The 22,990-nt window shown below is 46.9% G+C and overlaps 5 protein-coding genes across 5 annotated transcripts; 2 read left to right on the top strand and 3 right to left on the bottom strand.

Moving 5' to 3' along the window:
• On the bottom strand, window positions 1-3,865 carry ATEG_08495 (exportin CRM1; the record flags this gene model as incomplete). The annotated part of the gene is made up of 11 exons (XM_001217080.1): window positions 1-241; window positions 296-467; window positions 516-894; window positions 985-1,214; window positions 1,270-1,740; window positions 1,797-2,568; window positions 2,628-3,340; window positions 3,386-3,457; window positions 3,549-3,621; window positions 3,690-3,719; window positions 3,800-3,865. The coding sequence occupies 11 exons, from the start codon at window positions 3,863-3,865 to the stop codon at window positions 1-3; spliced, it is 3,219 nt and encodes a 1,072-aa protein (XP_001217081.1).
• Window positions 3,866-5,362: 1,497 nt separating this feature from the next.
• Window positions 5,363-7,390, bottom strand: ATEG_08494 (uncharacterized protein; the record flags this gene model as incomplete). Its single annotated transcript, XM_001217079.1, has 3 exons — window positions 5,363-6,051; window positions 6,471-6,625; window positions 6,990-7,390. 3 exons carry the CDS (start codon window positions 7,388-7,390, stop codon window positions 5,363-5,365), a joined length of 1,245 nt encoding a protein of 414 aa, XP_001217080.1.
• A 2,146-nt stretch (window positions 7,391-9,536) lies between these two features.
• ATEG_08493 (DUF3632 domain-containing protein) lies at window positions 9,537-9,848 on the top strand (the record flags this gene model as incomplete). Its single annotated transcript, XM_001217078.1, has 1 exon — window positions 9,537-9,848. The coding sequence occupies one exon, from the start codon at window positions 9,537-9,539 to the stop codon at window positions 9,846-9,848; it is 312 nt and encodes a 103-aa protein (XP_001217079.1).
• Window positions 9,849-12,038: 2,190 nt separating this feature from the next.
• ATEG_08492 (uncharacterized protein) lies at window positions 12,039-14,176 on the top strand (the record flags this gene model as incomplete). Its single annotated transcript, XM_001217077.1, has 2 exons — window positions 12,039-12,891; window positions 13,041-14,176. The coding sequence occupies 2 exons, from the start codon at window positions 12,039-12,041 to the stop codon at window positions 14,174-14,176; spliced, it is 1,989 nt and encodes a 662-aa protein (XP_001217078.1).
• Window positions 14,177-14,869: 693 nt separating this feature from the next.
• On the bottom strand, window positions 14,870-17,627 carry ATEG_08491 (porphobilinogen synthase HEM2; the record flags this gene model as incomplete). The annotated part of the gene is made up of 4 exons (XM_001217076.1): window positions 14,870-15,060; window positions 15,095-15,776; window positions 15,837-16,088; window positions 16,494-17,627. 4 exons carry the CDS (start codon window positions 17,625-17,627, stop codon window positions 14,870-14,872), a joined length of 2,259 nt encoding a protein of 752 aa, XP_001217076.1.
• Between the last annotated feature and the right edge of the window lie 5,363 nt (window positions 17,628-22,990).

Genomic DNA, 22,990 nt, shown 5'->3' with positions numbered 1-22,990 from the left:
TCATAGTTCGTCTTCTTGGTCCATTTCAGATGGCTTGAGGAGACCTCCGACCTTCATGGCGCGGTCTCGTTCAGCAGCCTTGGCGTCTCGCAAGGCTTGTTCTCTCTCTTCCGCATACAGTTCGGCATTGTCGCCAGCAAACTCTTTCAACGAGATCAAGAAATCCCGCAAATGGGTCTTGAACTTGTTGAAATCGTCGTTGAAGGCAAATAGACCGATAACGAACTGCTTGATTTGGATTCTGCAACTGGGTCAGCATCATGGACATCTCATACAGGACAGGCAGGGAACATACTCCTGAAGGTTTTTGAATGCGTTCTGCAAGAGATTCGCAACGTATTCCTGCAAGAAATCTTTGTTCGACGTGCCCAATGGGGCCTGGTCGGGGCCGTAAATCGGGTCTTGCACCTTGCCAGACTCGATAAAGAAGAACATCCGCGACAAGAGCATCGCCTGAGATTTGAACCCTACAACATGATTAGCGACAGTGGTGCAGGGGACAGTAGGAAACATACCAGCTTTGTGATCACTGTCGGTCAGGACGAAGAATACGTCCTGGAGGATCGGAATAAAGAATTGGCGGAAGAAGATGCTCGATGTTTGGGCGTCCGTTTCGGCCATGTTGTTCATGAGTTCCAGACACATGGTAAGACCGGTGTTTTCGACCTCGCGGTTGTCATGCTTGCTGGCCCACATGCAGGAGTCGATGACAAACTTGAACTGTGTAGCATCCAACTTGAGCAACGCCGGGAAGCAATACAAGTTGATCGCTTGTAACAGCTTGAAGAACTGGACACGGTGCTCAGGATATTCGTGGAAGTCTTTGTTAATCATTTCCAGGGTGCACTCAAACACGCTCTCCATGATCAACGGAACCTTGTCTTCCATCAAGTTCTAATTGGTCAAGTGTCAGTCTAAGTGTCATGCGAGGTGGATCCCGTACGCGACTGCCGGCACATTTATGGCCAGGCACCATTGACTTACATGCAACTTGTGAATAATTGTTGTCATGACATTGAGGACTTCGGCTTCACGAGCATCGGGAACGTTGCGGTTGTAATCCACCAGTACGGCCTCGAGGAGCGGGGGAACCATGTTTGCATTGACCATCTCCAAATCATCGGCCTTCTGTACATAGGTATCGATGAGTTTGAGGATTTCTTTCTTGATCGTCCTCAAGCCTCGGACCTTGGGCGTCTTGGTTGCGATTTCACCTACAGGTTTCGAAGGTTAGACTTGGACTGAAGGTTGGAAGAAAGATCTCCTTACCGTCATGTGCAACTGCATCGCTGATGAGCTGGCTGGAGGCCCGGAACATGTTCAGCATATCGTGGTAGATACGGCCCAGTTGAGAGTAGAAGTATGTGCCAATTGATGAACACGCGGCAACATTGGTCTTCATGATGTTTCCGATGATCTTGATTGTCTCGCCGTCCTGAAGGATGGACGGGTCTTGGTTTGCCTGAGCAATGATGGCATCCCATGCAGAGTTAGGCAGGGACATGAGGTTCTCAATGAGACGATCTTGGAGACCCTTTTGGCCCTGTGCGGAGATCATATAGCCACATGCTTCGTAGAAGGTATGGACTTGCTGCGGCGAGAGATCGCAAGTGATCTTCCTCATGTTGCGTACGATTTCCTCGATGAAGGGCTCGTTCTCACCGGGCTGTAAGGCCACGAAATGACGCCTGCATTTGTTGGCGATCTTGATAAACGTATCGCAAGCCATATCTTGGACACCTAGCTTGGGGTTAGACTCAGGTCTGTATAATTAAAGTCAACAGTGGGTAACTAACCTTCGTGTGTCTCGTGCATGAATTCAAACAATTTGTTGACGACGGTCTTGAGGAACTTCCAATGGGCTTTCAAGAAGCGAGGGTATTGGCCGACGATGTACATGATGTTACTGGCGACCACAGCCTTGTTGTCCTTTCCACGCTTCAGCTCTGTGAGTCCAAGGAGATCCTTGATGACCGTGACAAGGAAGCGTTTTTCGGTCTCCTCGTTCATGGCGCCGGAGATCGATCCGATGGCCCAGCAGAGCGTGTTGCAGTTGGCCCACGACCACTCGGTTCCATCCACCTGCTTTGCAAGCTTCTCGATCATGATGTTCTCCGTGTCGACGACATCCAGATGGGTGAGGTAGACCAGGCACTCTCTTATCGTCTTGTAGAGCTGGATGGTGTCGCTCTCCTTGACGAATTCCCGGACGATCTCACCCTCATCATTTTCCACGATCAAGACTTCTTCCGGGCGGACCATCTTTTCGATCATGACTGTGCGCAAGCTGGAAAGAACTTCTTCGTACTTGTGCTTGCGAAGGGGGTAGTTGGCGAGGGTGCTAGGGTGCGGCGCACCTCCATTCGAAAGGCCACTGACGCCCATGCTCACCAGTGGGTTGATATCGGTGATAGGGAGCTGTTGCATTTCTTCGTAGAGTTCTTGCACAAGTCGCGTCCAGTACTCCAGGCAGATCTTAAAAACCTCTCTATCATCGATCTGGCTGATGCGAATGAGGTAGAAATGAGCGTGGGTGAGGTAGTCACGGTTCGGTAGCTTCTCAATAAGCTAAAAACGATGAACTTTAGCACCAATTTTCCTAAATCCTGAGCAAAAAAGGGACTCACATCGAGATGCGCACTGAAAAAGCTGCAGAGGAACAAGGCCAGGTTGAGAACGAACTCCTGGTCTCTGGAGTTGCTCTTCGCGAACGTCTGCTTCAAGTCCATAGACAGCGGGATGATTTTAGACACGGCGGTCAAAGTCTCAGTAAACATGTGAACGAGTCGCTCGTCGTAGTTGTACGGGGCTCCGAATTGTAAACCACCGATCTCCGTGAGACATTTCAACGTCACGTTGCGGAATTCCGGAACATCGAGGAACCGCGTCAGTAGGGTATTTATGATGGGCGTCTCGAAGATGTATCCCAACGGGATCCAGTTCAAAAATCGCAGGAGGGTTTCGAGTGTGGCTTTCACTAGGCTGGGTTGGTTTGCGGTATTCAGAACTTCGGAGCACAGCTGGAAGATCGACGAAAACTCCTGTGTCATCGAAGTCTTCAGGTTCCTGGCCTTGACCGATGTCATCTGGTCTTGCGAGAAATCGAACACCTCCTCGGAAAGCAGCCGAAGGATCGCCATGTTGTTTTCGCAGATGGAGAGGCTTGTATGGCAGGATGAAATGATCTCGTTGATGAAGGTCGGCCAATTGTGCGGCCATTCCTGCTTCAAGATCGACACGAGGACCAAATTTAACTTGTTCACAAAGGCGCGTTCGCTTCTAAGCTTCTCCTCGGAACTGGAGTTTTCGATAATGAAGTTGACGATGAAATTCCGGATACCTGATCTGGTTAGACAAGCAGGAGAAACGCTCAAAGACAACATACCCAAGCATTGTTCCCTTGGCAGAACCTTCCACCGGGTCATAATCACATCGTCGAGGACTTGGAGGGCGAGGTCTAGTCCAGTCAGTTTTCTTTGAAGACGGAGCAATACAGGGAAAGCCCCCTTCGCACGTAAAGTCTCGGTCGGGGATGGGTGCAATCTCACATTTGGTTTGCGGGTAGGACGACTGTTGCAAAATGTCTCCTACAATAAGCCAGGCATCGGGGTTTTGCTTGAACTGTTCGTCATACACGGGTCAGATGTTGCTTGTCTTCGGTTTGCTTCAGCGCGATCCAAGAGACTCACCTCCGTCAATGTCTGTTCGGCTTGTTTTTGCTAGAAAGTGACAATCCAAGCGTTAGTGTCCAATTACTGGAGGGGTACGACACGAGAAAGAATCCTTTGTGGTCACTCACCAGGTCGCCTTTGCCTTCGTAGAAGGCGCGGACTGTGTTGTCCAACTCCTGTATGGAAGCCGACATTCCGCTCCGGAAGCTGGAGGTATTGTCTGTCGGAAGACTTCAGCCCTGAGTGAGGTGAAAATCCCAGGCGTTGGAGGTGGGAGTGGAGGCGACGGAAGGATCGAGAGGATGTTGGTGACGACGAATCGGTCCTAGGCAAAGGCAGGTGGTGTTCAGAGTGTTCGGTGGGGTCGAGGCTCTGTTGTTGGAGGGGCTCGCCGCAAGCTCGCAAACTGCTGTTTGGTAGAAGACCAAATCCACCGAAAGAGGCTAGGTCGGGGTTATGCGAATGGTAATATAGGTACGACTACCTTTCGTGGTGCACACACTAGAAAAAGAAAAGAAGGTCGAAACAGTGATCCAAGAAAGGACTACTGGCGGTGAGAATAATGGCGCGTCGCTCGACTTGGAGTCTGTTCGGCCCGGAAACGACGTAACTCCCTCATCCAGCTGAGTCAGCCAACCCGTCTCTCTGCATCTACTCCGTAACTATGTAGTTCATGAAGCTTGAATCCTTCAATCTGCCTTTGGTTCCAGGATACATGATGCCGAGATGACCCTGGTTGACCTGTTGATTTGGCATCGGTCCAGATTCTGCTTACAAATCTACCTGGTCTAGTCGTCATTTTCATACAATTGGCTATGAACATGAGTGATTTGGGGGAGATGCTTGGTGATTTTATGCATCGTCCGACGTTTCACGGTGTATACTCGATTGCATTGCACATGCACTATTGTTACATCATGTTATCGCCTTGTCTTTGATCCAATACACATTCTTCCGTACTCCAAGTGCACGTGTCCAGGAACAATGAAATATCAAGTTGAGAGCAGGATAAAGGGCTCTTCGATGCTTTGGTGCTAATTACCTATAAACGAGAACTTCAACATGTCCTTACTGTCCAGCAAGATAAATGATTCATATCGGAGGCACGTTCAACTGCTGGTCTGTCTTCCAGCTCGCGGCTCAGATTCCACGATATTTCGGCCCATTGCGCCCACAGGGCCATCCAATAGCAAGCCTCGGCAGCGGGTGTGAGATAGCGCTCTCGGAAGGTTTTCACATTATTATCAGCTATGCGCTGGGCCTTCTCAGGGTTCAACAAGAGGTCCTCCATTCGGCCCGGGAGATCGGAGAAGTCTCTCTCGACTTCGACATAGTTCTGCTCTGGACCGGAAGATACCAGGAGATAATGGTGATGTTGGATGTACTGCAATTTATGGGCGACGAACACCGATGGGCAGGCTTGCCGATACTTCAGAGAGGCTGAATATGCGCGACCTAGAGGCGTATCACGTCAAATGTCAGCCAGCTTGCCAGGCAAAATGAAGTGCGGGCGATGGGTAAACAGAAATACCTTCAACATGCCCAATAAACATGTACCGGCAGTGGTCCTCCATCGTTAGGAAATTGTCTTTCTTCCTCCAATCTAATGCCTTGACATCACCCCAGGAGGTCCCGCGTGCAACGTCTAAGAGTGCACGTCGGAGTTTAGGAGCAAACGTCAGCTTCCCCAGCTAGACCAGCTTCGGCTCTTTATCCACGAACTTGGGCTCAGCAGACTGCACCCGCTTGACGACCTGTCCGTATGGGCCGATGTTGCTGTTGGCCCAAGACCAGTATCCGAAGTCAGGAATCAGAATGACCGATTCCTCCGATGGTTTCCTGGGTAATACCCAGACAGAATGACCACTCGCATGAACGTCGTCCACGCGATCCTCGATCGAGAAGATGAATTCAATGGGAGGAAGGGAGTCTTGGTGGTTTGAGGATGCAGCGAGCACTCGATGGATGGAACCGAGAGTAGCGAGGATTTTACGCCGGTGGTCTTCGCCCTTGGCCTTTACTGCCACAATATACAGTTCTCCATTGGAGATAACTGCCTGAGCCATGCCGTCGTTAAACGGTACATTGTTGAGCTCCTGGCTGGAAAGGCCGCCTTGTGATGTCCAATATTCGACACCCCGGTGGATATCTTGAAAGAGACCTGGGAAGGATGTCTGGCACTGTTTCGGGCTCAGGCTAGGGTCTCGGTCGTCGCGGCCATACTGGAAGTTCCAGGTAGGCTGATGTTCTGGTTCTGATAGCTGTGAGGACGAGTTCAGGCAGGAGAGACAATCTCCGCATTCAAATGATGTGGATGATTCGCAGGTACAGTGGCCTGCTGGGATGAGTTGGGTAAGAAATGGGGGCCCGTTGTCTTGGTCTGAATTTATTCCAAACCACATCAAGAAGATGAAAAGTCCACAGGCACTGACAGCCCCTGCGAACAACATTCGCCGAACAGAACAGTAGCCGCTCCATGGACGATTCATCATGACAATAATGTATCAGGGAGGGTCCCTTTGCCAGATGATACAAAGAGAGGAGGGAGCACTAGTCTTCATTCTACCCACCGCGTATGTGACGTGCTTTTTATATACTTAACCATTGAGACCACGATATTGACCCAACAATGAAGATCACCACCGCAAAATCTTAGCCCCCAATGACAAAAGCACTTTTCCCAATAAGTAAAATCCGCGACGGCGATCGAGACAGGGTAGTTCTTTAGTTCAGACCAACAAAATTTCGACTTGGTAGCTCGTTGTGTGACTCATGTATGGAGAACAGCTTGTCACATACTATAATATTCATAGTCTTGCCTTGGCAGAGCCCGTTCATCTGAGACCTTCATCGTAACTATCCTAAGTGCTATCCACAGAGAATTTCCCACAGATACCCCGATAATCCCCCGGAAGCTCGAACACCAGCTGGGCCACGAGGGAGACAAAGGGGCTCTAACTTATAGTTATACAGTACGCTATTAACAGCTTCATGGAAGAACCCCTGTAGTACCAATACTGTGAATGAATAGTTGGTCAGAGTGACCAAGTACTATGGTATTAAACTACCCATATCTCATCCTATTCGAGTATGTTGAATACTCTTTCTCTGCTAATCGCCATACATATCAGAGAGCTCAATTGGACCCGCGCAACAGAGAAACCGGAAGGGTAAAAGTGTACACCCTCTAGCAGCCTGTCACCCGGTCAACCTTAATCATACAGCCATCCACAATCTCCTTCCGTCCACAATGGGAACAATGGCCCTTGTCGCGAATGTCGTTGTAAGTGTCCTTCAAATTTTGTCCAGTAGCCTCACAGTGTGGACCACTGACAAAAAGCCCACAATATCCACTGCAAGTTCCAGTGTCGGCCGCGCTGAGACGAGCTAGCTGATGCGGTACCATTTAACTGTGATTCCGGAATGGCATACTCATAATATGTGCTGTAGGTGTTGCTAGGAACCACCTTGCGGTAGGCATCATCACAGCTACCACTAAGTGTTTCACACAAAACAGAGCCTTTGCAATCGACGTCACCCTCTTCAGGAACCTGCAGAGTGTTTCCAGGGTTTACAGACGGAATTCCGGTCTCAACAATGACGCTGTGGTTGCCATTGAAGAAAGCGAACTTCTCGCCCATAGCAACTCGCCCAGGGATTGCTGTTACAATGGTGGCCAGAGCAGTAATAGCGTACACAGCGGTGTTGACAAGTTGCATTATAGTGGTAGGTATCACGTCAGATAGAAACCGGAATGTTGTTGACAATTGATATGTGGAATATATGGTTCTTGAGTCTGTTTGTCGTGGGGAGGTAGTCCAGGTGCAGGGAGCGTCGCCTTCTTATGTCCTTCTTTTCCCAGGGAACCAGCCCCACTATGAGCTTCATTTTTTAAGATCTGTGATATAGCCCTTTGGTGGGGACGTAAACCAGAGAACAAAGTACAGACGCAAAATTGTAATCGGCTGAAATGTTAGTATAAAATGCCTGATGCTATACTTGATGTTGGCCTGGCGGCTAGTAGAAAGAGACTACTAATATGGCAGCCCACATGGTGGTGAAAGGGAGGCAGGGGAAGCGGTATAGTAGGTCCTATCTTGTCGGAGTATCTCAATCAAGGCATGTTAGCGGTATATGTTAGGCTCTCTGGCCAAGAAGAGCCAGTGTTGTTGTGTGTTGACGCATTTCTATAGGCTCTTACCTAGGAGCATAGGAACCTGATTGCGCCAGTAAGTATGTCGAGACCCCGACGTGCAATGAACTGCACGCGGAACCAACAGCCACCAATATCATACCCTTGAGGTTTACGTTGTAGTGGCAACATGGTCATGCGCTAGCCGTTGAAGGCGAGTCCTTTGCCCATCTCGGAGACGTCGTCATTTTTACCCTGATACTGGCTTCCGGGCCCATTATACTCGAAACCAACAAGGGTCAATGTGATATTCCTGTATGAATCACATGGCTAGAACAACAGTTTTGCTCAGCATCGGACTTCATTGGTAAGTAGCCTTCCATGTTGTGTATGTTGTAGAGGAGCCCGGAGGTTGTCCGGTGTGAAGTAGCGCTGCGGTCCCAACAGAGACAACATCACTGGAGCGGATTAGTGCCTGTCATATGCGACAGGTCTTACATTCGAGTCCAGTCTACTCCGGGGGAGTGTTATTCCCTTGCATCGGCCTTTGCGAGTGATTGGAACAACTTGAATGCTGTCTTGTCTCAACCCCAGCCCTTAGACCTTAGCATCATCTATATAAATTGGGGCCTCGCTCGCCATATTGGAGCTCGATGTCAAAGAACATACCGGTCTCTTTCCACAGCTGCCCCAATTCTCTAGCTCTTCCAGAACATCATCTAGAACCACCAATACCTTGAAGCTCGTTGCTCTTGGTTCTGTTGGGATTGTCTTGCCCGCTGTCTTTGGGGCCGTTACACCCAATAGTTTGGGAGGTAGAAATAAGAACGGCGTTCTGGTTCAGTACCCTGGAGTAAGTGGATCAAATTCATGAAAATGAGAAGAGAGAGCTCATCCTCTTCAAACTAGGAATGTGACCCAGACACCAATCAATGCCACTACACCACCCAAAATGGTTCGAAAGCTATCTGCAAATGCTCTTTCGGAAGAGTGGGTTTTCCTTGGTCCTGTTTGCCCGACCAATATGCTAACTGCTAGACACAGTGTACCGACCAGATTGAGGATAAATCCTGTTACTATGACTCGTATGACGGCACAATGCATCCGTCAGAAAGGAGGTGATAATGGAAGTCTGGCGCAGGGGTAATAACGGTTGGTGACAAACTTATCGCCTATATGTAGATGATCTTATACGGAGATGTTGTTCTAGCTTGGCACTTGCACCGGTACAATTACCAAAATGGGCAATGAGTGACAAGCACAGCTAATCAGATAGCATCCCATGCATGTCCCCTGCAACTGTGGTGATTTTAGTTACCGGCTGGTCGTCGGCCACCGGTACTTCGTCTAGTTCACCCATATGATAGACCACGAGATCAACAGATTCTGTCGTCTTTTGTTGGGTGGGTTGGTGTTTACGTATACTCTACACTATGTAACTATCGGATGATACCTAGGTAGATATTTTGTCTGTTTTCTAATGACATAACGCAAGTTGAGCTCATTTCAAGCCTTTTAAACCACTCCGCCTACACGCACCTCCCAAAGATTTGCTTCCCAGTTCAACCGCTACGGTCTTCCTCTCCGAATGCACCTCCTACTAAATGATTCGCCTAGTTCGCCCCCGAGAGACAATCTGAGTCACTTCCTTGTCGTCTCTGAGCCTGGGATGCGGGTGGATCTGCAGGACGCTGCTCGACGAGGCCAGCTGGAGCTCCTCCGATCAGTCGCATATGACAAGGGGCGCACCCGGTGGCGTCGGCTTCGATGTTGCTAGGACCCCGGACGGAACCGTTTGGAACGACCTGCCCTACCTGGCTACGGACATGACTGCATTCTGGAACAACGAGTGCGCCGCCATGAGCACGTCCCAGCGGGTAAACGCCTCCTCCTTCCTGGCGAAGCTGGCGTCTGCCCGCGTGGCCAACGATCGGCTCTGTCTGATCGCTCTGATCCTCTTCCGGGATACGCTTGAGACGAGCGACCTCTTGGGAGTTCCAACGACCCTGATGATGAGTGTCCTCGTCGGTCCGTGCACGTGCTGACGATTACTGCACTACTCCCGGCGGCATGTGCCTGGATCCGTGAGGCCGGGCATAATCTCAATCTCTTATCAGATACATGCTGGAATCAATGTTCCGATGATGTGATTGGGAAAGGCGGTTATCGCTTTGTGCAGTCCGAGCTCGGCCAACGATCACCAGGCGGATTCAGTCCTTGGAAATGGCCCTATTGGCTGAAGCGACTTCATGAGATCCGCGACGAAGCGACTCAAGCAGGCGTCGAGGGCGGTCGATACAATGGTGGGTCATGTCCAGCAGAGAAATGCTCAGATCCTCCGAGTGTTTGAGGCTGCAGGCGATACTCTGCGCGAGGATCCGGCGTTCTCGGGTCTGAAAGAAAAGTACTAACAAGACAGATGTTATTTATCTGCACTACTTATTTTGAATATAATTAATTTTTGTTTGAATTTCTCCTAGGGGTTAATATCCTACAAAAAAAATACCAATTCCTGGTGGTGCAGCGTTGGGCGCTTAGGGGTAATAAATATCACGCAAAGGTCATATTCCCGCGCATAGGGTTACAACAAGATATCCAGACGATAAATTGCTTGCAGGCTGCCAAGTAGCCGTCATGGAAAAAAGACAGTCGAAAAGCCAGTAGACAGTAATATTGGTAGTGTACGGAGTACTGAACTGGAATTAGGTTTAGTACTGTACTGGTCAACACTAAAGAACAATATTATGACAAAGAAAAGGGGAGACAATTGGGGAAATGATCAGATCGCACGGCGCCAATTGCGAATAATCGAGGCGGAAGGATGGCAGGAAACCCGGTAAGCGACCCGGGTAAGCGGGGGCTGCGTCTGCCCAACATCAATGGTCGGCTCTCGATTCAGCTCGACCCACCGGGGGTGCCTCCCTCGGCCGCCGTGCCGCGCTTCCCTCGCGGATAGAGCAAACGGCAGGTCCGGACCCCATCACCCGGGCGTTCTGACCCTCCTTTCGAGGCGTGGCGTGTCGCCTGAGCGCGCCATCACCGCCCCGTTCTGTGACTCGCGCCCTCTCCTGCACCAACCACAGGCGGCCATTCCGACGGTGATCCAAACTAATTGTTCCGTACCGCCCGACTGCGCGCCAACATCCAACCAATGAAGCTGACAGCCGCCCTCTGTCCAAAGCGTCCTACTTTCATCCGGTACTTATTTATCATGGATGTTATTACAGTTATCACCGTGCGGGTATGACCGTTGACAGTGTTAAGACAGTAGTTCTCCAAGGACAATGACCTAGATAAGAGAACATACATCCAATGCATTGGTAAAGTCCTGCAGTCCATTCTGTTTATTGATTTGATTTTTCGCGCTCGTTTCTTTTTCTGAGGGGGCGGGAGGGGGCTCCCTCCTGCCGGTATACCATTGGGCTCTGGGTCGAAATAGTCTAGTCTCACGTTTTCCCCTGCTGAACGGCAACGAGCCAGCCCATGTTCGTTCTATCGCTTATCCTTCATCCCTCCCACTCCGACTACGACTAGTAGTACTTCTTCGTCGCCCCCCTCTCTTCCTCTTCTCTACCTCCTTCCCTCCCTCCCTCCATTCCCCGTCCCTTTCGAATTTAGTCTCGCCTTGTACCGAAGGCTTGCCTCCCCGATTATCGCGATAGGTGGTTCACCTACCTAGCTCCGCGTCTCTCGGCCATCTTCATTTGTTACCGACCGCCGGATCAGATCAGATAGCATACGTCAATCCGTTTAAACGCCTTCGTTCTCCATTTTCCCCATATCCCTCCCGTCTTATATACCCTTGTTCGATTTGTTCAATATATTCCTCCCGCGCGGCTGCGTATTCCAGAATTCCCCTTGTCGTGCTCTCCAGTCCACTCCCCGAGCCGGCTAAACTCCCACTCCCCTTTCCCCTCTCCTCCTTTTCCTCCCGATTTCGCAAGTCGGTTGCGCTCTCTGCTCCTCGATTTCTTTTATTTATCTGTTCGGCGGCTTAGATTGAAGAAGCGCGCGATCCTTCCACGGTTCTTGGAGACGCACATTTGGTGGCGCAACATTATTTACACCCATGCCTCCCGTCTGAGCATTGGTGACGGTCTACCATTGCACGCAGTGACTGATTCCTCTCCGCGAACGTTGGACATTTTTCGACCCACAGTCTAGCGGTCGGTAGAGTCGCCAAAGCGCGCATACAACGCCGCCATCGGACGATTTCCCCTGGAACCACCCATACCATGACTCCAGCCAACTCCGCGGCAATTGGGAATGACCATGAGCCGGCGAAAGATACCAGGGCGGAGCACAGTCCCTCTCGGTTTACCGCCGTCAACGGCAAGGACTCCTTAACAACGGAGCCGTCGGCCGTCCCCGCGATACCCGGCAGCTCATTGAACAACGGTGGACATGTCGACCCCGCGGGGAGCCGCGGAAAGGCCGCATACGAGGAACACAACAGAGAAAATGGCAGTCTGGGAAATGATCAGGATGCGACTTCGCAATCATCGTCACTGGGCGGCCCTGCAGCCACGAACAGAGGCAAACGAAAAAGGTCGGAGTGCGACGAACCGGAAAACACGCCTCGTCCCCCGAACAGGGACATCAAGAGTCCCTCTCGCTTAGAAGACATGTCAGAACCCCCTACGCAACAACAACAATCCCCGAACGGCGTGGGAATAACGACTCTCGAGCAAAACTCCAAACCTCCCAGCACATCTGCTGCGCCCCTGAGATTGTCGGAAAATGAGGAAACACGCCCTTCGCCGACCAATGTTCCCTGGAATGAATACGACTCCCAGCTCGTTAATCAAGCGCAACGCGCACAGCAAATTGACGCGTCGGATGCGCAGCTCGCAGAGGTTCTACAACGTGAAGCTGGAGGTCATGATACACCCCCAAAGAACTGGGGCACACCGGCTCGCTCCGAAGGATCATTGACCAATGATCAGCCCGGTGCCGTAGCTGCTGCGCCTCAAGAACGACCGCAGCCCGTGGCTCCCAAAAGGAAACGCGTGTTTAGCAACAGAACCAAGACGGGGTGTATGACGTGCCGAAGGAGAAAGAAAAAGTGCGATGAGCAACATCCTGCATGTAAGTTCCTTCATGATCGCCCTTCTCCCTCCGCACCACCTACAGAGACAGAGTCTGATACAAAGCAGGCAACAACTGTATACGAGGAGGTTTTCTCTGTGAGGGATATTCTTCGCGGGGAACATGGCAAAAACCCTCGAATGCGAAAGCTCCAGTCCCTTTACAATCCAAGGATGGATATGCAGACATTGGAAACCAATATGTGCACGAAGTCAATCAACATGATCGACAGCAAAGCTTGTCAGATCACCTCGAGGCGGGAAAAATGAGGCCAATCGTTGTGGAAGATGCCGATCGCGCGGCCGCACAGTTCAACTCGAGCCCAACGGGAGTGGGCTCGAATCGCGGGTCATGGTCAAAGCGGACGTGGCCGAACACAGGCCACCCACCGTTTGCCACGGACCATGTCACCAAACCAGACTATCGGGAGGTCCCCTCAATCCATGAACTTCCCCGCGACAGTCATCCCAAGGCAGATTATCAAATAGTCCCACCCATTCGAGAACTCTCCCATAGCGCCCATAGCAAGCCGGCAATGCCGCTATTCCAAAGTGGGATCGACCAACGACCGGCTCTGACAAACACAAGCGCTATGGATACAAACACGCCACAGGCCCAGGCACGAATGGCATTGAGCATTGAGCATCAACTCTCGGCGCGTGCCGTTTCCGGTGAAGAGTCAGAGAAGGAGAAAATGATGCGTGGTGAGCTTTACCGACCATTCGACATCCACCTCGTGGAGGAACGAGATCGATGTAAAGCTGCTTTGTGGAGGTTTAATAATGCTTGCAATCCGATCTCTGGTCTCAGCGCCAAAGAGCAAAATCGCCTATTGAAGGAAATCTTTGTGCCGCCGAATGCGGCTGCCAACTCACCATCAGGCTCGCCTCGCCCTTCGGGGTCCATTGGACAGGGCGCGGTGGTCGAATCGCCCTTCCAGTGTCATTACGGCTATAATGTGCATATCGGCGAAGATGTCATGATATCCGAGAGCTGTCTTTTTGTGGATGATTGTACTATCACGATCGGTGCACATACATGGATAGGCCCTCGGGTTACTATCCTTAGTTCAATGGCGCATGCAAACATGCAAGAGCGCAAAGGGTCCCAGAGCCGCCACCAGGGCCGCCCTGTTACCATCGAGGAAGATTGCTATGTGGGTGCGGGATGCACGATATACCCCGGTGTTCGGCTCCGGCGTGGAGCGTATGTGGCTCCAGGAGAGGTGGTGAAATCCGACATTGTGGCCTATGGCTTCCAAGGACTGAAACCAAGCTACATGTAGCAATTCGTCGCCTCAATGAAGACCCAAAACCGTTTCCCCTTCCCCCTTCCCCTTTCCCCTTCCTGTGTTTAACTATACCATGACTTTAGTCCTATTCAGCCCCATCCTTCTAAGCATTTCCTTTCAACAGCATCGTCGTCACATGTGAGCTTTTCTTATTCCCCCTAATGCAGTTGCAGCTTTTGTTTGTTTCTTTTGTTTTTCACCACGATCATGCTCCCGAGTTCCAAATATGTATTACACGAGATACCTCTTCTCACGCACTTCCTATTTTAAACGCCTGACAGGTTCGGAAGACGAGATCCTAGGCGAAATATAATGACACTTTCTCTTATCCATTGCCCCAACCTAGCTGCTCTAGTAATTGTATGCCTTATACCGCTGTCCTCGGTCTTCTACTTCGGTGTCCGACATGTAAACAAGTCACCAGGATGAGGAGTACCTGTTGTACGTGGAGAGGTTGTTCAATTCCGACTTTGTACCTATTCGCTATCATGTATCACTCAAAATCGGGCTGCAAATCGAATCATATTATAGTGGGGAGTATCTTTTATTATACCTATCCATACATAACGCCGATTATCAAAGTACCTGCTTCGTCCGTCCCAAATGAGCACCGTATGTACAACATAGCCCAGCCCGTGACTACTATGTTAGTGCTATGTTAATGCAAAACACAAAAGCGAGGCATATCTAGGATAGCCAGTCCAAAAACTCGGGCACAAAGTAGCTCACAACGATGCCTGCGCCGGCTCGCAGAATCCCCTCGGTGCTTTCAAACGCCATGGCCTTCAGGTCGAAAACACCGGCTTTAGCGCCGGCATGGATCATCGCATACTCGCCACTGACCTGGTAGGCGGCGATGGGGAGATCCTGCGCGAGATCTTTGGGCATCACGGATGATGTCCAGGTAACTACTGGCAGGCTTGACCATGATAATATCCGCACCCTCCCCGATATCTCTCTTGATTGCGCGCCGCGCGAGCCCACGACCACCAGGGGGCAGCTGGTAGCATCGGCGATCGCCGAAAGACGGAACAGAGCCCGCGGCATCGCGGAAAGGACCGTACAAGCAGCCGCTGAATTTCGCGCTGTAGGACATCAGGAGAACGCGATGCGCCATGCCGGCTTCAATCAGCTTGAGTTTAATCGCGCGGACTCGTCCATCGTTCATGTCTGAGGGGGCGACGCAATGCGCTCCGGCTGCAGCGTACGCAATGGCAACGTCGGAGATCCGATCAACGGATTGTGCGTTGTCGAGCGTCCCATCCTCGCGGAGGATTCCGCAGTGGCCATGGGAGGTGTATTCGCAGAGACATACATCCGTCACGATGTAAAGCTGTGGGAATCGCGATCGGAGGAGACGAATTGCCTGGACGACGGGCCCGGAAGGATCGTCTGCAGCTGTTCCCAGCGCATCCTTTGCAGATGGATGCAAAGGAACGCCAAACAGGATCACGGAACGCAAACCCTTTTGTACAAGGGGCTTGAGGTAGGGGACGAGGCGGTTCAGGCCGCGACGATATTGATTCGGTAACGAGGGAATGGGTGTTTCCTCGTCGGGGTTGTCGGTGATGAAAAGGGGGTAAATCAGCATCTCCTGCGACGGAGTTAGGAATTAAGTACGTCATGAGGTTGTGACCATGTGAAGGCTACACACCTTGGTCAATTGCCTCTCAGCTTGCCATGATCTGCTCAGCGGGTGGCTGTAGCCAGAATGAAGCTGGCTTGAGATGTCGCCCGATATGCTGACACTGGTCGCGGTCGTGCTCGTACAGGATCTCGCAGTGGCTTGGGATCGTACGTGCGATATCTGAGAGCTGCGGTCATCGTGGGTGTCTCTGAACGCGAGATCAGAGACGAGGTTTGAGAACGACATGTTCAATTGCTGTGAGATGAGGCGATTGTCGATCTGGGAGGAAATTAACCAGCCGCTGTCCTGTCAAGTTAATCTGCGGTATGTTTTGACGCCTTGGGGTCAAGTAATGGTGTGTTGCCACGAGTCTGAAAAGAAAACAGAGCCAGCCTTGTCATTGATAGAGAGGGGTGGGGGCGATGTTCTGATAATGTTTGAAGTTGCCGTTAGCCGAGGGTGACAAGTACTTTTTAGGTTTAGCGCCATCGTGATTGATAAGCCGATCGGTCTGGGGCATGATTGGTTGACCAGCCATCCTCTACGGAGTGTATACACGGTCAATGGACTGAACAACAATGGTACCTAGGTACCTATGTAGATATGTACATATCTGGAGACATGTGCCACATCCATCAAGGACTCCTACCCTGAAACCTGCACAACCAACTTTGTGCAACTCACACCCCGGAGTAGCTCATCCAGCCCAGCGTTAATAGCCTCTAGACCCTTTCCCACAACCCTCGGCTCCGGACTCGGCCTAATAGTCCCGTTAGCCAGGTTCTTCCTCGCCCACGTCCCTAACCAATACTGATATTGAGCCAACCTCTCGCTTTCGTCTGTTGGCGGCACCACAAAGATGGTTTCTATCCCGTCAATCTCCTCCGCACCTGAGGGAATGACCGGAGCCGACCCAATCTTCGCCTTCTGGCCCTCTCGCCCTTGATCCTTTCCGATGAAGGCCTTTAGCACGGCCTGGCACTGCGCCAGCTGTCCTGTGGCAAGAAAGCAGTGCCGAATAACTAGGCCATCCTCTCTGGCTGCCGAAACAATCGCATCCACAACCTGCGGCTCTTTGTAATCGAAAACGCGATCCGCGCCGAGGGTGCCGACATACTTCCGGTTCGCCGCACCGGCTGTGGCGTACACGGCGGCGAAGGAAGAGTCGCGATCTTCCCGCAGGAGTCGGGCGGTCTGCACGCCCATCGTGCCGACGCTAGAGGAAGCACCCCAGATCAACAGGACGTCTCTTTTATGTTCCTTATTTTGCTGAACCTCTCCGCTAGTATCGGCACCAGCTGAAACAGCGGAGCTGGAAGAAGAAACAATGGCTTCTCCCATCCGGGAAACCCCCATAAGATCCCACGCGTTAAGGGGTACCTCCACGGCTACGGGCAAGGTCGCGGCTTGGTTCCAAGAAATACCCTCATCTGGAAGGGGCAGTGCATGCTGCCAGGGAACGAGGCACCGCTCCTGAAAGGCGCCGTAGTCAGGGGCACAGGACCTCCAGACGGAGGCGGCATAGGCGGCGACGCGGGTGAATCCTGGTCGGAAAACAGGCCCCAGGCCTTCATCGGTGGCCCCAACGGGGACATTCTCGCCAACCTCGATGACTAGCCCCGAAATATCGAAGCCGATGACCGTGGGGTAGGCGGGTATAAAGAGGCCTTGAGCCCGCATGATGCCGTCTGCCGGGTTGAGAGCTACGGATTTGACCTCGATGAGGAGTTCGCCCGGGCCTGGTTTCGGCGTGGGTCGGGTTTGGACCTCGAAGGGTTCACCTTTTGCAAGGGAGACAGCGGCGAGATGGGTGGCCATTCTGGACTGGTAGTATATCCAAGTAAAGGCTTTCGGGGCGTAGAAAGATACAAGGCGAGTCTGAATTCAACAAAGATCTATGCTTTGAATACCACTGACAGGAGATTTTCGTCGTAGGATCTCGACACATGTCCTTCTTCTTATACGTCTGGCTTTCATTCCGAGTTTCAATCTTCTTAGGTGCAGTGACGCATTATCTTGTGCTGGTCTAGACATACTCTGTCGATGGTAGCACTCACAGCCAATCAGAGAACTCTATACCCGAAAAACAGTTAGCGCGGCAGGTGGAGCATCTGAATGTGGGTTTCGGCTTGTGTGCCTGTGGCGATGAGAACTACGAGTACTACTCCGCAGTACTCCGTATGTACTTAGTGTCGCGAGGCCATGACCTCTCCACATCTTCCGGATAATCCTCCAGCATTGAATCGTCTGACTGGGGAAAAATCTCTCGCAGCCGTACAAGGGATTGAGTAATTCAGGCATGGCTTCGTCTTGTCCAAGAGAGGTGCGCAAGGGTAGGACTCTACGGAGGTCGAGATTTGGCTGTCGAAATTGCAAGCTTCGAAAACTGAAGGTAGGTGGCCCTAGCTGCAACAAACTGCTCCTTGGCTCACCGAATATTCCTGGCCTACTAGTGCGACGAAGGCAAACCACAGTGCAAGAGATGTATTTCATTCGATGTACTATGCAACTTCATGTCTAGTAACATCCCCGACCTCCAGCCTGTCGCCGCTGAGGTCCGAGGAAAGGAAGAGCTTCAGCCCCTTCTGACAAATGCTGTCTGGACATCAGACGCATCAACATCCTATCAATTGAACGCAAGGTGTCAAGATTTTATCAATCGGTATCTTGGACGAAGTCTCATTACCCCAAATGATCCTAACATGATCCAAGTGAATAGCAAGCTGTTGGAATTAGCTTTCTCTGTAAGTAGTCATATATCAATTCTATTCCGCCAGACAGAATGAAAGCCGGATTACCTAGCACGATCATGGACTTGGCTAACGCATAGTCACAGTACCCTTTCCTAATGCACGCCTCTCTGGCTGTGGCTCTTACGTATGACCGTCATCTGAATGGCTCCTTAGACTGTCGTCGCACTTCAGAAGAGTGTTAACACTGGTATAAGAGCACGGTTCTCTTGAACAAGCGGCTAAAGGAACCAATTGAAGCGAAAGACAAGGATCCAATCTGGGGGACTGCGGCTGCTCTGGTCGTTTTAACCTTCTCGTCCCCCGATGCACGCACACCGGAAGAAGCATGGCCTCTAAAATCATCTGGCTCCTCTGACTTGGACTGGTTACTTATGACAAACGGCAAAATGTCATTGTGGCATATGGTGAACCCACTTCGACCAGACAGCCTTTTCCGCGTCATGGCGGGGACTTTTGCTCAGATGTAATCACCATTGCCAGAGAGTGGCATAGGTGGTATACCAGGGAACCTGGCTGCCGTCTGTAAACTCAGAGACTCATCTACGGCCGAAACGAATCCGTATTTCCATGCCGCTCACGCCGTATCCCAGATCCTGGTCCTCCCCGATGGCGAGGTCACAACTGGGCATACTCAACTCTTCACGCGGAGTATTCACGGCCCCTTCAAAGAGTTCCTTCGGGCAAGGGACCCTGCAGCACTGGTGTTGCTCTACCTATGGTACAGGAAAACAAGTCGCAGTATATGGTGGATTGAACTTAGGGCTAGAGTGGAGTGTCCATCTATTTGCCTGTATCTGCAGCTGTACCACGGAGAAAATGATGCCGTGCAGGCATTTCTTCCGGGAGGAGCTGTCGCTGATGGGTTTCATTAGCTAGGCAATGAGGCTTTTAAGGTGGTTTAAGCCCATCCTCCGGGTTGTCTTAATATGAGACATTACAGCAGTGGTTAAGATTCTATTAGCCTGTTGAAGCCTATCTATTAAAGCGATTAGCTATACAGGCATTTTACTCAATAGAGCATGAATCTAGTGCCTACACACCTATAAAGCCTGTATAAATCCATGAAATATCTGAACAGAAGAGCGGAAATATTACAAAACATAGTCTACTATATAGCTATCTGTCAATCCAAGCTGTGCTGTATGGGTTGCTATGGTTTCACCGTCTATATAAAATAGATATAGCGTTTAGCCCTTAATACCTCACCTACAGACTATATAATCAAAAAAAAATTAGAATAAAAGTTTAGAAGAAGTTATTATATTACTAAATTTTGGAAAATTTAAGTCCTTATTTTAGTTTTATTTTAGTAATAAATTAGTGATCTTTTAGATATTTATAGACTAATAGTTATAAATCTATTTTTACTTTACTAGACTTGCTTACAGTTAGGTTAAGATAGATTATAGAAAAAAATTAGCCTACCCGCGGTAGCGCGGGTAAATTAAAACTTTCTATCTAATCTAATCAGTTTACTATAATTAACTATTCTTAACTATACTCAATTTATTTAGATAATTTTCTATCTAATCTAATCAGTTTACTATAATTAACTATTCTTAACTATACTCAATTTATTTAGATAATTTTCTATCTAATCTCTGCCTAATTCTTATCTAAATTTTCTGTTACTTTAGACCGCAAATCTAATAAAATAATAAAATTATTTATTTAGGTTTTTTAGCAATTCTTAGCAGCAAAATAATTAACTATAGTTAAATACCGGTAGCGCAGGTAGATTAAAAATCTTTTTTATAATTTAACTAACTTAGTATAATTAGATTACAGTTAAAATACAGCGGTTAAGTTATATAGCTCTAGGCCTAGAGTCTTCTAGAAACAGGCCATTAATAATTAGAATTAGAAATAATATAAAAACACTAGAAAATAACGTAAGTAATAATATAAACAGATAATATAGTAAAATTAGAAAGAATATAGTAAAATAATAGAAATTATAATTAATAACTAATAGAATTAATCTAACTATTATCTAGATAATAGTAGCTACCTAATCTAAGTACCTAAAAATACTAACTAAATATCTATCTAAAATAACCATCTTTACTATTTAATATATCTTTCTAAATTCTAATATTAAAATAGTAAAATATACAGAGCTTCTAGATAGTTAATTAAATTCTACTTCTAAATAGACTTTCTATAAAAAATAAGATTAAAATAGTAATTTAGAAATATTTTTTATATTTTAGATATTTTATAATTTTCTAATATTTCTAATAAATTAAATATTTAGTTAAACTATTAGTAATTATTTAATTAATTAAATTTTATTTAATCTAAATAGAACTTTTTTAGATTTCTTAGTATAGCTAATTATAGTAGATATTGTTATGGGACGAACAGAGATAGATCTTCCTATCTAAGCGTGCTGTATGAATAAGAAAGAATAGTTAAGGAATAAGAAGTCGAGTAGCGATTACATATTAATAAATAAAAGGAAGTAAGGCGGTGTATAGTAGTAGAATAACTTATAGTCTCTAGAGCTGAGAGTTTGTAAAGAAGCTTTTCTTAGAATCTTTATATACAAGGTCCTACCGAGCTCTAATTTATAATTTATATAGAGTTTATAGAATTTATAGTCTGTACTAGATCTATAGAATCTATAATAATAGCTCTTTTTTTTTATAGTACTACTCTAAGAAGGCCGAATTTTAAATATCTTATATATATATAAGCTAGTAGTCTAGTATTTAGTAGTTTTAGAGAGCTACAGCTAGTTTTTAGATTAGTTAAATATAGCCGGTTTATTTTATTTTATATTAGAGTTAAGTTTCTTTTTTTGTTATACGCGGCGTTTTTTAAAGATCTTTTTAATTTAGTATTTATTTTTTTATCTATTTAAATTACTAGTAGTTAGAGATTATTAAACTATTATAATAGAAATAGATTAGTAGCTACTGGTTAGAGAAGATTAATATAGAAAATTAGATAGATTTTTAAAGGCGTATTAAAATATATAGTATAAATATTTATTATTTTAAAGATAGTATATTTTATATTTTTCTAATCTAGCTTTTTATTAGGCTTATTAGTAGTAATATTTTATAAACTAGGCTAGATTTTATTATTCTTCTTGTATGTAAAAGCTAAGCTTTTTTATTTATTTATTTATTTTTCTGTTTTCTGTTATATATAGACGGCTGATATTTAGACTTAGCTAAGAGCTTCGGTAATTTTCCGTATAATAATTTTGTTTTTTTATATTAGGCTTCTAGTAGGTTTATCTGCTAAAATATCTAAATTTTTTATAGATACGAAAGAAGTTAGATAGAAACTATAGCTAAAAAAATAAGCTAGTCTTAGTTGTAGCTGTTATATAAGTATTTAATATAAATTTAACTAATAGAAATAGTAGATTTTAATTATACTAATTGTAGTAGGAATAGATATATAAATAAATTTTAACTGTACTATTTATACGCTTAGTAGCTTTATTTATTTGTAGATAGTACGTTGTTAATAGGTATTATTAGATTTCTATTAAGGTATAGATATAAGACTATACTAAGCTAATAAACTAAGGGCCTTAGTTAGAGATAATACTTTAAAAGATTTATATCTACTAATAATCTGTTATATAAATATCTAGACTACTTATTCTAAGTTTATTTCGGCTATTTCTTTAAAAATAATTTTCTTAGTTAACTAATCGGTAACTATTAGAATAATAGTTCTGCTATTATTTTTAGGAAAATTTATAATAAAGTTTATAGAGAGCTTTTGTTAGGGCTTATTAAATATAGAAAAAGACTTTAAAAAGCTTTTTTACTAGTTTTTCTATATTTTTAATCTACTATAAATATTGTAATTCTATATAAATTATTAGATATCCTTAGCTATATTAGGCTAGAAGTACTTTTAACTAATAAATTAGTATATTTATTCTTTTTTAAAATAGCTGAAAACTAGAGAATTATAGGCTTACTAGATTAGGCTTATATAGAGTAGTTTATAATTAGAAGTCTATTATTTGCCGCGGAATTATATAAAGCTTTATTAGTTAAGCCGATATTTTATTAGGGAGACTTTTACCTGTATATACGCAGAGAGCTTTTTTTTATTTTTCTATAGATAGGTTATAATCTTTTAATATTATAGATTTTAGTTCTTTACTTTATTTTATTAGTTTTATTCTTTTTTATATAAGGGGGCTGTTTCTAAAACTATAAATAAAATCTTTATTAGCCGGTTTTTTTTTAAAAAAACCTGTATTACACGGTTTTTTATATATTTATTATTATTTAAAAGGATATTTTAGTCGCGTTTTAATAGAGTATCTACTTTACTATTATTTATTTTCTTATAGTATATAAATTTAAAATTAAACTAACTAAAGAATAGAGATTATTATATATACTGTTTTGTAAGTTTTTAAAATATAAAGAAATATTTTAGATTTTATAG

Source organism: Aspergillus terreus, genomic scaffold (genome assembly GCF_000149615.1).
Source record: "Aspergillus terreus NIH2624 scaffold_13 genomic scaffold, whole genome shotgun sequence".
In the NCBI taxonomy this organism is placed as follows: domain Eukaryota; kingdom Fungi; phylum Ascomycota; class Eurotiomycetes; order Eurotiales; family Aspergillaceae; genus Aspergillus; species Aspergillus terreus.
The sequence above is the reverse complement of the archived record's forward strand: the minus strand, read 5'-3'. Positions and strand labels throughout refer to the sequence as shown.